This window comes from Antennarius striatus, chromosome 22 (genome assembly GCF_040054535.1).
Source record: "Antennarius striatus isolate MH-2024 chromosome 22, ASM4005453v1, whole genome shotgun sequence".
NCBI classification, from domain to species: Eukaryota; Metazoa; Chordata; class Actinopteri; order Lophiiformes; family Antennariidae; genus Antennarius; species Antennarius striatus.
Window position 1 is genome coordinate 14023629 of NC_090797.1, and position 13147 is coordinate 14036775.

General features: G+C 44.5%; 1 protein-coding gene across 2 annotated transcripts; it reads right to left on the reverse strand.

Annotated features, from left to right (window-relative positions):
* Positions 1 to 428: 428 nt before the first annotated feature.
* On the reverse strand, positions 429 to 7299 carry si:ch73-278m9.1 (coiled-coil domain-containing protein 107). 2 transcript variants are annotated; one of them, XM_068306742.1, is made up of 6 exons: positions 6974 to 7299; positions 4896 to 5098; positions 3120 to 3189; positions 2888 to 2978; positions 2076 to 2185; positions 429 to 1517 (listed from the first exon to the last, which is right to left on the reverse strand). In XM_068306742.1, the coding sequence occupies exons 1-6, from the start codon at positions 7113 to 7115 to the stop codon at positions 1090 to 1092; spliced, it is 1044 nt and encodes a 347-aa protein (XP_068162843.1). In that variant the 5' UTR covers positions 7116 to 7299; the 3' UTR covers positions 429 to 1089. The 2 variants fall into 2 exon arrangements, with proteins under 2 accessions (XP_068162843.1, XP_068162842.1); XM_068306741.1 differs by having other exon boundaries at positions 435 to 1517; positions 4896 to 5101.
* Positions 7300 to 13147: the final 5848 nt, after the last annotated feature.

The following is a 13147-nucleotide window of genomic DNA, read 5'->3' on the forward strand; positions in this document are numbered from 1 at the left end:
CTCCCTGCGCTTCCGTGTTCGACCCGTTCTGCGGGCCTTTGCCGCCCCCTGCAGGACACGACGAGCTACAACACGTGGTTCCCGAACAGAACCTACACAACAGAACCAGCATTTGATTTCTTCTGATCAAACTTTATACATTCATGTTGTGTCGTGCGCCCTCTTTGGGTTAGGATGAGAGTATTCATTTTAAGAAGGGAAGTAGCAGAATTTTTTTAATGCACACAAATGTGTAGAAGCTCGTGTCAGAGAACACGTCACCCTTTACTTTAATAATCCAACTGCAACACTTGTGTGATTGTTTATTTTCTGCTTTGTTTGTCGAGTATTCTCATCCAACCCCCACCAAATGACAAACACATCAATACGATCACACACACACACACATTGAAACCTAAGGCACGGTGATCATGTTAATACGAGCCGCAGAGTTGACAAATATTTATTCATTCAGGTAAGGTATTAAGGGATTCACTAAAGTAAGAAAATGTATCTGCTAATAATAAATGCTAATAAATTAATGATACTTTACCTCTGTATTTACCTAACTCTGAACACATTTTATGACGTCACTATTGGATTATAATCAGATTTAAGGTGTGGAGTGACAATGTCTGACAGTGACTCCTAATATAAAAATTGCATACTGGGGGGAGGGGCTGTAGTCATGACAACGCTGTTGGATATGAACTGATATCAATAATTAGTACAAGAGTTCTATTAAAATCTAAATCAGCTCATCATAGCTGAAACTGTTCCATAGTTACGTAGTAATCTCACGTGTTAGCCAACAGCATCAAACCCCAATCTGACCAAAAACAGAAACGTAAGGCAAAAATATCCCAAAGCTTTTTATAATAACAGTATCCAACAAACAAACAAATAAATAAAAAAGAGCAAATATAAATGTGAACCTCCCCATGCACGACTGGTCTGGTCAATGGGAAACAAAAGCAGAGCCTCATGCTGTCGGTGTCCTTTCTCACGTGGTTATTTTAATGTTTTATTGAGTAGATAAACAGCCTTTTGGAGTGAAAGCTTTCCTATAATAAATATTCATACTGTTGCACAGTAAGTCCTGCCACAGGTTCATTCAGGCCTGTTGCGTCGTCTGAGGCCTGATGGAGGTAGCTCCGCTCCAACCTCCTCAATGTTTGTCTCGCACAACTTCTTACTTAAAGGAATGAGCAGAGAGTCCTCCAATCCTTCCTCACCGCCCTCCTCTTCTCCATTGTCCTCCTCTACCTCGTCCTCTTCTCCATTGTCCTCCTCCATCTCCTCCTCCTCCTCCAGTTCCTCTGCTTCCCCCTCAGACTCCTCTGGTACGAGCTCCTTCATCTCTTCACCTTCTGTTGCAGCTTCTTCTTTAGCTTCTAAACGTTCTTTATAGTCTTTTTCAGGAGCATCTGCGGCTCCTGCTGAGCTCCGCTCTTCCAACGGAGAAGCTTCCGCTGCAGTAGCATCACTGACTCCCAGCGACGCGATGAGGTCATCGAGGTTACGCCCACAGGATGCCTCTGAAAGTCAAAAACGACACACAGTTAACCTTCACCAGTCCACTCCCCATCCCAAATGAAGAGCCGAGTTCTGCTGCATCATTACAGAATCATTACATTATAAAGAGGAGAGACAGGAAGCAATTCCGTGGTAAAAGTTCTGTTTTCCTTGTGCTCTATAATTAAAACAACCACAATGCACTGGAACCGAGAAACACTCGTGCTGGTTGGTGGAGCGCTGTCGGGTTGTTATGCTGCCAGATAAGTAACGAGACACTGAAATGAAAATAAGTCAATTAGAATATAAACACCCAGAACTACATGTATGAAGAGTAACATTACCAGGAACTAGTGTTCAACTTCATCTTAACCCCTAAATGTAAATGAGATGAGTCTATGTGTAGATGTGGATGCTCATCTTCCACTTCTTCCTGTCATGTCACACTGATGTATTAAGATTTCTGATGAACGTGTGCAGCATCATTTAGCAACACGCTAACATTGCTCCGACTGGTTTGTGATGCATACTGGATCCAAATGGATCCCTGGAAAGAGCGATGAGAACGTAGATGAGCACACCGTTGGCGTTGAGCGGCGGACAGTCCATTCCTCTCTTCTTCATCAGGTAGCGAATGGTGTGAAGCTGAGACATGATCTCGTTCTTCTGCTCCTGGGCCACCGACTTCACGCTGGAAGAGAAATGAGGAGTGAGAACCACAAGGGGGCGACAGAAGTTTCCGTTTAACTGGAGGAGAAGGAAACTGATTACTAGCTGGTGGATGAAGCAGGACATTAGTCTGCATGATGGCTGAGAGGCATGGAATGATGGGATTTGATTGGACGCTCAGCTTTGTTGCTGAAAGATGAACTATGACCTTGTTTAGGAAGCTTTTTCCATCAAAATATACTTGGCAAATTGACAATATTGTAATCAGAAATGAATATTTCCTGATATTAAACACAATCAGAGAGGGTGGCAGCAGCTCAGATCACTTAGTCTTCGACTGGGGACTGGAGGGTTGTCAATAAATCTGTATATTCCACATTTCATATTTATGAGTAACCTCTATCTGTACCTTCTTCTTGTAGATTTATAATGATTATTCTAGGGTTTATCTATATATTTATAGTGTTTATTCTTCATATTTAATATGATCCTTTTCTCTAATTTATCTCCAATGTATATTCTTCCTCTTAGTCATAATCCATTTTCTCATCCTGTTTGTTTCTCTGAGTGCTTCTGTAACGTGGATTTCCCAGTGTGGGATCATTAAAGTATATTTATGTCTATTTCTAAAAGACACACCCAGACAGCAACATGATGATCCTGTTTCAGCATGCGCGCACACACACACACACACACACACACAAACTGACAGGTGATCCTTTACCAGTTGGTGAGCGGGTCCAGCTGCGTGAGGATGGAGTTGAGCATCTTCTCTGTCTGCGCCAGCCTTTGTTCCAGCTCGTTCAGTTGCTTCTCTGAAGAACAAACAATAAAACAAAAAGACATACACACACACACACACACACACACGAGGAATGAAATTACACACCATAACCAAACATACATGTGAAAAACGATGCTGTGCAAACAGAAACCACAGCGCGTGCGACACACACCTGCCTCTACTGATTTCTTGGCTCCTTTTGCAAATTTGTCCTTTTGTGCGCGGTCATCTGCAGACTTGATCTGTGTGGGAGAAAGAATTCAGTGATGGGGTTTTGCATACACTGGTGATCTCTTTCTAATGCAGTTCCACAGATATCTCCTCATACAGTGCCTTGCAAAAGTATCGGACCCCCAAGAACTTTTTGACATTTTGCTACATTTCAGGCTTCGAACTTAAAGATAAAAAACTGAAAATATTTTTCAAGAATCAACAACATTTGAGACACAATCGTGAAGTGGAACCAAATTTATTCAATATTTTATATTGTGTTTACAGATAAAAAACTGAAAAGTAGGACGTGCAAAAGTATTGGCCCCCTGTTCTCTCAGCTCAGTTAACGGACTCCAGAAGTTCCCTGATGACTTCTGAATGATCCAATGTTGACCTGAATGACTAACAATGACAAACCGAGTGCATCTATGTGTCATTTGGTCTCAGTTTAAATGCACCTGCTCTGTGATGGTCTCAGACGTCTGTGAAAGGAACACTGGAGAACAAACAGCATCATGAAAACTAAAGAACACACCAGGCAGGTCCGAGATAAAGTTGTGGAAATGTTCAAAGCAGGAATGGGATACAAGAAGATTTCACAATATTCAAACGTCTCCCGGAGCACTGTGCGAGCAATAATATCAAAATGGAGAGAGCATAAAACCACTGCAAACCTACCAAGACCTGGCCGTCCCTCTGAACTTTCAGCCCAAACAAGGAGGAAACTAAGCAGAGAAGCAACCAAGAGGCCCATGATCATCTGGATGACCTGCAGACATACACAGCTGAGGTGGGACAGTCTGTCCATAAGACAACTATTAGTCGTACTCTGCATAAATCTGGCCTTTATGGAAGAGTGGCAGGAGAAAGCCATTTCTGAAAGAAAACCATAAAAATGCCCGTCTGGAGTTTTAAAGAAGCCCCATGGGAGACACAGATGACATGTGGAACAAGGTGCTCTGGTCAGATGAGACCAGAATTGAACTTTTGGGGCTGAATGCGAAATGTTACGTTTGGCGTAAGAGTAACACACCACATCACCCTGAAAACACCATCCCCACCGTCAAACATGGTGGTGGCAGCATCATGCTCTGGGGTTGCTTTTCTTCAGCAGGGACTGGGAAGATGGATGGAGCCAAATAAAGGGCGATTCTGGCAGAATATCTGTTGGAGTCTGCAAAAGACCTGAGGATGGGGCGGAGGTTCACCTTCCAAAAGGACAATAACCCTAAACATAAATTCAAATCTACAATGGAATGGTTTAAAACTAAACATATAAAGGTGTCAGAATGGCCAAGCAAAAGCACAGACCTCAATCCAATAGAGCATCTGTGGAAAGATCTGAAAATTGCTGTGAACAAACGATCTCCATCCAACCTTAAGGAACTTGAGTTGTTTGGTAAGGAGGAATGGGAAGATATTTTTGTCTCAAGATGTGCAAAACTTATAGAAACATACCCAAAAAGGCTTGCGGCTGTGATTGCAGCAGAAGGAGGTTGTACAAAGTATTAACTCATAGGGGGCCAATACTTGTGCACGTCCTACTTTTCAGTTTTTTATCTGTAAACACAATATAAAATGTTGAATAAATGTGGTTCCACTTCACGATTGTGTCTCACATGTTGTTGATTCTTGAAAAATATTTTCTGTTCTTTATCTTTAAGTTTGAAGCTTGAAATGTAGCAAAATGTCAGAAAGTTCTTGGGGGGGCCAATACTTTCTCAAGGCACTGTACCTTTAAGAACTTGTAGGCTGCGAACACTCCGACCCCGATGGCATACAGAGGCATCAGGGTGAACACGTAGCCCTTGTTGTTGTTCGACTTGTACTTGTCATTCTTCAGCTCCTGCTCCAACAGCTTCTTCATCTGCTGCACGTTCTCTGGGTTCTGAGGAGAACCGACGGGCTGACCTCTCATCGCGCCGGGTCCTGGACCTGCTGCTACAAACAGAACATCGTGAAGACAAACACATGACAGACAGTGAGGCTTTATTAGGTCAGTGCTGCATAAATCAAGATTATCAGTTAAAACACGCTTGCTTTCAGGAAAATTGTGCTTCCCATGCATGTCTAGGTAACTAAACTGACCCACCCTATGAGGCGCTGGAAATGTGCAGCAACATTTAAACATTCTCATGGTTACCTGCTGCCCATCTAGACTGAGAGAAAAAGGCCATCTCGAGAAGATCAGTGCACAGATGAGCAGAAAGATTGCCAGGTTTAGAAGAATCCACAACGGTTTTCTAAACCCACAATGAACTGGATGTTGATTAAATTTGCCTTCATTTGAATGAGACGACTGATCACAGGTGATCTTGTGAACGACACCAACGGGTCTGTAGTTTGAAAGTTCTTTAAAGACAAGTTCTGCCTTCAGCTGACGGGAGATCAGTCCACAAGGACTTGTGATTGGAAGGTTGCTGGTTCAAGACCAGCATGGATCAGCATGGAGTGTGAACCTGTAGCTGGAGAGGTGCTAGGTGACCTCGAGTGTTGCCGAGGTGCCTTTGAGCAAAGCACTCTAAAGCCCACAAGCTGCTCTACGTGGCTGCCCTTCATTTCCCCATCTGCACTTTTACTTGTCCTTTGTGTGTGTGTGTGTGTGTGTGTGTGTGTGTGTGTGTGTGTGTGTGTGTGTGTGTGTGTGTGTGTGTGTGTGTGAGGGATTAATAAAGGAAATTTTTTTCTTTTCCAAAAAAACAGAAACTAGGCGTTTGTTACTGATAAAATATTTTAGTGTTGGTTTGTAATTTACTGTATGTAAGAAGACAAACAGTTCATCAAAATTTTAAAAAAATGCTCAGGCTGAGCTCCTTTTAGGTAAACGAGTGTTTTTATGACAGACGTTTCTGAGAGGTTTTCCATTGTTAGAGTGATTTTTTGCGGGTTTGTAAGATCTAGCTTGTCTCTTTCATCACTGTTTCTCAATTCCTAATTGTCTTCTCTTCATCAACCTCTAAATACCTTTCATTTAACCATAGTAAATCACAACTTTTATGCGAAAGTTCTTTTTTACTCACTGTTTTCAGCCATCATCATATGAGGTATTTGCTCATTTTCTATAATCTTCTTTCTGCAGAAGTTCTTTCCAGTCTACAACTAACCTCACCTTAATTTATCCTTAAATAGAGCACACACATCTTTAAATATGACAACAACAAAAAAACATATTTACCGTGCTGCCTGTGTAAAATATTGTTTCGTAACCTTTCTGACAATGATAACCAGATAAAGAGCAAACAGAGAGAGATCAGGATTCCTTCAGGTTTGTTAGAATAAGATCTGTGACGTTGAGTAACTCGTATCTCTGGTTGGGTCCTGCAGTGTTTGAGTTCGATTAGAATCTGATCTGAATCTGATCTGATCTGAAAGTTTTCTATTTGCTTTCCTGCCGTTTATTTAAACCTCCTCCTATGGTTAATCTGGTTTTGGTTCCAAGTTACTATTCAATGTAGATGTTTCTACACAATCTGACAGCTGTCGTTTAGACATGATTACAACAGATGTAAATAAATATGATCGGGCTGCCACTGTCTGTCGATGTGATGAAGCAATTCAGTCTTTCATTTACATTATCGCCACTGAAGTCAACAGTACAGTCCTGGTGGGGACCGTGGATCTGGGCCCATCGGTGGGACGGGTCAGGGGGGTCAGGGGGGTCAGGGGGGTCAGGAGGGTCAGGGGGGTCAGGAGGGTCGGCTCTGATGCTGAGACCGGCTGCTCAGTGCCGTCAGCTGGGGTGGACGGGCTAGCTAGCAGGCTAGCTAAGGTGTATTATAACCACGCTGTTGCGACACGCCTGAACCTCCTTACCTTTACGGGCGTAGCGAGAGTCGAACCTCGCGTCCTTGCCTTCGGGTCCGCCACCGACGCCAAACAGCCGGGGAAGGACGACGAACATGAAGAGAACACCCGTGAAAGCCAGGGCGACCTGTTGTGATGCTGACAACACCATCCTGTCGGGGGGGACAGACTGAAGACACCCGTGGAAATAAAGTACAGCAGCCCCCAGAAGAGTCACGGAGGTAACGGTAAGGTAAGGGTCAGGTAACGGAGGTAACGATACCGATCAGACGGACGTTATCTGTGAGGGCTGAACCTGCTGGTTCCGCCCCAAACAACGGTGCTCCGCTGCGAAAGACAACAAGAAGGAAGACTTCCGGGAGAGGCCTTTTCAAAATAAATGAAGTAACTTCCTGTTATTATTCGTGTTGTAATCATAATAATAAATTATTGTAAATTATTATTAATATTAATAAACTTAATAAATATTAATTAATATTAATAAAAATGTGATGTGAAGGAAAAATTGCTGCGTTGTTGATTACTCTTTTTAAATGAACAAAACAATGTACAATAATTTGGTTGATCCATCACGTGCAAAGGTTATATTCCACGATGAAATGCTGATACCTGACTTGCTGCCAGTGTTGTGATTGACTGAAATGATTTTGAGACATTATGATGTGTTTGCTGTTATGAGGTGAGATCTTTTGAGTGAGACGCATGCTGGTAATGCAGACGGGGGATTTCGCTTGAACATAGACCAACCATTTGCAACAAATTTCTGTACTATTACCATAATAGTAATAATATAATAATAACAATAATAATAATAGTAATAATACAATAATATCAGGCTAAACATAAGTATGTAGGTAGTATGTAAATTGCTCTGTGTATAATTTTTTAAAAATCATTATGTTCGGGAGTATGACTCCCCCTACTTGACAACATCAGGTTCTGGGGACTTTCAGTCTTTTAGAATGGCTGCTTGATTTGATTATGGAAGGCTTCTACTCCTTTGTCGGGAGCGGTAGTAAATGTAGATCCGTTGTTTCGCAGATGATGTGTGTGGTTTTATTTTGGACCTCGTCTTCGGGGACAACTGGACAGACTTCCTATTTTGCAAAAACGGCGGAGACGCAGCACGGCTGCCCCCTACAGGTTCCCAACACACCCTACATCTCTGTTTTCCCGCTCAACCTAACGGTGTCCTCCACTGAACAGTATGAATGCAATTACGGAGCGGAAACCGAGAAAGGCAATGTTAAGCCCAGACCACAGTTAAATGTGCTGTACACACACACACACACACACACACACACACACACACACACACACACACACACACACACACACACACAGTGCGTGCGTATATATATACACATTATTGTCATTATGCGACAGACAACAGAAAGATGAAATTAGCTCAAAGATTTTAGTTTTTGTCATATAGACAACATTATTTAAAAATAAAACAAGCAAATAAATAACTTCAGTTTTAGTTCTCTGGTGTTTTATAGTGAATTCAATAATGTCTATTATTTCATTGTTAAAATTGCTGAATTTGCATATTTCTTGTTCAAATAAATGGAGGAAGCATGATTCGAGGCAGCAACAGGCTCATCTCATTTCCAATAGAACAATGCCTCACTGACTGGGTTGAGACTTGGAATTGACACATGCCTTTCTGTCTTTCACGTCTTCAATATAATTTTTTCATTGTGTTGGAGACTTTTAATATGTACTCTAATTTTCCATAGTCAGGCTAATGTTTTTAATATTGGTTTGTTATCTAATGGAATAAAATCGCACATGAGAAACTGCAGGGTGAGGCAGAGTACTCTGTCCAGTACTCTATCACATGGAGGAGGATGTACAAAAAACTCAGGTTCACGTTATTGTCCTTTTTCTATGAAGAGAAGTAGCATAATTCAAAATCAAGTGTGCAACTGCAGTCCTCTTGCTTCTTGTTTCTTGTGCTGAACATCACAATATGCCTTCGAACAGGCACCAAGGCACGTAGTTCTACTGCTTCACAGTGGGGGGACACCTGCGATCCCAGAGATTCTTCTTTCGATTCCTCGGCTGCAGAAGAAGTGACCATAGGTACAGTAGCACATCAATTGCAGCCATTCATTTATTTTTCCTTATGCCTTATGTTCAAAATGGAGTATTACATATCTAAACCATTTAGTTCTTCCGCTAGTCAATTAGATGATCATTAGTTCCACCTGCAACTATCTATTTAAGACACTTCACTTCAGGTCTGTCGCAGTGTAACACAGTTTCCTTTTGAGCAGAGATTCTCGTATGTCTGATCGTTATTGTTGTTCCTAGACCCCTTCCGTACGACCACGAGTTTTGCCTTGCCTTGTCTGCTTTTTTCCGGATTCTGACCTTTGCCTGTTGACCAAGATTTTTGTCTTTTGATGCCCCGTGTATGACCTTTTGCCTGTCTGTCGGATTACGATTTTGCCTGCCTCCTTTGTACCATCTTTTCCCTGATTTTCTGGTTTTGACCAGATTTTGACTTGGATTTTGGACTACGAACTTATTAAAGGCTTTTGATTAATTGACACCTTGACTCTCGCACCTGGTTCCTTTTGAAAATCGTTACAGTTCACTGCAACCAAAATGGAACCAGCGAGAGACCCACAGCTCCAGGCTACGGTGGAGCAACAGAAGGTCATGTTGGATCAGCAACAACAACAGCTACTAGCTGTAATGCAACAACTTCAGATCATTACGCACCAGATGACCGATCTGACTTCCACAGCGGGAGCTAGCCAGCTTCCCGCTCCTTCCCCGCCGCCGGTCCTTTCAATTCCGCCAGAACCCTGTCTTCCTCCTCCCGAGAAGTACGACGGTGAGTCCGGAACCTGTCGAGCTTTTCTGACTCAGTGTAAACTGATCTTCAGTCTCAAGCCTAGAACTTTCCCCACTGAGCAACTGCGTGTGGCATACATTGTTACGCAGCTGACTGGCAAGGCCAAGCAGTGGGCAACTGCCACATGGGAGGCTGGGTTACCATGCACCCAAACGTCAGCCCTGTTGGAGGAGGAGATGAAGAGAGTCTTCGACCGGTCCCGGCATGGCCATGAGGTGGGAAGGGGATTACTTCATGTCAGACAAGGTGACCGGTCTGTTTCTGATTATTCTATAGAGTTTCAAACCCTGGCCACCCACAGTGGTTGGGACAGGAGAGCAAGATATGATGTTTTCCTTGACGGCCTGTCGGAGAGGATAAAGGATGAACTGCTGACCCGCGATCTTCCAGAGGATCTGGAGAAGTTGATCAAGCTGGCTATTCGTGTGGATTCACGGATAGAGGAGAGAGGACGCTTTCGTCGCTCCAGCAGTCTCCAGTCGCATACCACTCCCTGGCCATCATCGGGATGTTCTCCCCCATTCCGTGAATACCCGCCAGGCCCATCTGCAGAGGGGGAACCCATGCAGCTGGACAGGGGCTGCCTCACTAAGGAGGAGAGACAGAGGAGGGTAAAGGAGCATGTCTGCTTTTACAGCGGTAAACATGGACACTTCACTGCTGGGTGTCCAGTAAAAGGCAGCGCTCACTAGTGAGGAGAGGAGCACTAGTGGACGGACTTCCTGTCGAGAACTCCTCAAAGAACAGAACGTGTCTGCCTGTCACTCTGGAGTGGAGTGGGGGAGCAAAGAAGACTTCGGCCCTGATGGATTCCGTTGCGGAATCCAACTTCATGGATAGAGGGGCAGCCATCAGATGGGGAATTCCCTTGGAGGGGATAGAGTGTCCACTTTCCTTAAGTTGAACATTTCCGGAAACCATTAGGAGAGGAACAAGTTTAACCTAATGGAGTCACCACACTCCCCTGTGGTGCTGGGCCATCCCTGGTTGAACAAACACAATCCTTAGATGGACTGGGGAAAGCATGAAATTAAGGGGTGGAGCCCATCTTGTCTTGAATCATGTCTGGTGCAAGCAAATAATCATGTTCTTGTTCCTCAAGGTGAGGAGATTCCTTGTGCAGATAACGTCCCTAAGGTGTATCAGGACCTGAGGATGGTATTTAGTAAGTCTCGTGCGACCTGTTTTACCTCCTCACAGACCTTATGACTATTGATCTGAAACCCGGGGCAGTGCCTTTTTTCTCTCTCCCTTCCCGAGCACCTGGCCATGGAGAAGTACCTGGAGGAGTCGCCGGCTGCCGGGATCATCAGACCTCGTCGTCACCAGCTGGGGCTGGTTTTTTTCTTTGTGGGTAAGAGGGACGGCTCCCTCAGGCCCTGCATTGATTACCATGGGCTGAACAACATCACCATCAAGAACCCCCTCCCTCTCATGTCCACAGCTTTTGAGCTACTCCAGGGAGCCACCATCTTCACGAAGCTGGACCTGCGCATTGCTTACCACCTGGTGCGTATAAAGGAGGGGGATGAGTGGAAGACCGCATTCAACACTCCCACAGGTCACTGGGAGTACCTGGTGATGCCATTCAGATTTTGTAACGCCCCAGCAACATTTCAAGCTCTCATAGTGCTTCAGGACATGTTTGTGTTCATCTATCTTGATGACATTTTTATCTTTTTTAAATCCACAGAGGAACACATTGAGCACGTTAGAAGGGTACTGAAAAGACTTTTGGAGAATCGCCTATTTGTGAAGGCCGAAAAATGCGAGTTTCATGTCTCAGCCACCACCTTCCTGGGATTCAGTATTGCAGCTGGATGCATTAGTATGGACCCTGCCAAGGTTAATGCGGTTTTGGAGTGGCCTACACCCACCGCCCGTAAGTCTCTCCAACGTTTCTTGGGTTTCGCTAACTTCTACAGTCGTTTTATTAGGAATTACAGCTCGGTGGCTGCTCCACTCACTGCCCTCACGTCCACCAAGGTCCGGTTCTGCTGGACAGAGGAGGCAGAAAAGGCTTTTTGGGCGCTGAAGGGACGATTTACTACTGCTCCCATTCTCATCCACCCGGACCCAGAGGTCCAGTTCATTGTCGAGGTCGATGCCTCGGATGTGGGGGTAGGAGCAGTTCTCTCCCAGAGAGCACTTTCTGACAATAAGGTTCACCCATGTGCCTTCTTCACTCGCCGTCTTAGCCCACCTGAACGTAATTATGATATCGGTAACCGGGAACTGCTGGTGGTGAATTTGGCCTTAGAGGAGTGGCGACATTGGCTTGAGGGTGCTAAACATCCATTTTTGGTGTGGACCGGCCACAAGAACATGAAATACCTTCAAAAGGCCAAGAGACTCAACCCTCGTCAAGCCAGGTGGGCTATGTTTTTTGCTCGGTTCAACTTTCACCTCGCTTATCGTCCAGGGGACAAGAACATCAAACCATACGCTCTGTCCAGACGTTATGAGCAGGAGGGAGCCCCCCCCAAAGATGACACCATCCTAAGGCCCAAGGTCTTTGGCCGTAACTATAGACATTAAGGATCAGGTGAAAGCGGCTCAAGGGGATGGGGGGGGCTTCTATCAACTGTCCTGTGAGTTGTTTGTTTGTGCCAATCGCCATGCGCAAAAAGGTTTTAAAGTGGGGTCATGCATCACGACTGTCATGTCATCCCGGGGTTCAACGTACTCTTAAATTCATTGTTAGAAGATTTTGGTGGCCTGACCTCAAGAAGGATGTTCAGGATTTTGTGTCTGCTTGCTCAGTCTGTGCCCAAGCAAAAGAGTCTCATCAGCTCCCCTCTGGTTTGCTCCAACCACTACCCACACCTCGTCGCCCATGGTCCCACATTTCTGTAGATTTCGTTACTGGTCTGCCTCCCTCCAATCATCATAACACTATACTGACTATTGTGGACAGATTCTCCAAAGCCATCCAATTTATTTCTTTGACCAAACTCCCCTCAGCACAAGAAACTGCGTCATTGCTTGTTGAACACGCTGTTCGTTTGCATGGTATTCCGTCAGACATTGTATCGGATCGCGGTCCTCAATTCACTGCCAAGTTTTGGAAAGCATTTTGCAATTCTCTAGGCACCTCAGTCAGTCTCACTACCGGTTACCACCCTCAATCCAACAGCCAGACTGAGCGGGCAAACTAGGTCATTGAAACTGTTCTTAGGCGTCTCTGCGCTAGGAACCTATCCGCTTGGAGCCATCAATTACCCTGGGCCGAGTATGCCATAAATAGTCATACGTCCACGTCTACTAACTTATCCCCCTTTGAATGTTGTCTGGGGTATCAGCTCCCACTATTT

Bases quoted from the DNA above. Each gene is read 5' to 3' on its own strand.
- si:ch73-278m9.1 (XM_068306741.1), bottom strand. From the start codon at position 7,115: ATGGTGTTGTCAGCATCACAACAGGTCGCCCTGGCTTTCACGGGTGTT. The intron at 5,102-6,973 runs GTAAGGAGGTTC...TTCTGTTTGTAG, and splicing joins CTCTCGCTACGCCCGTAAAG to CAGCAGGTCCAGGACCCGGC. The intron at 1,518-2,075 runs GTGTGCTCATCT...TTTGACTTTCAG, and splicing joins TCCGCCGCTCAACGCCAACG to AGGCATCCTGTGGGCGTAAC.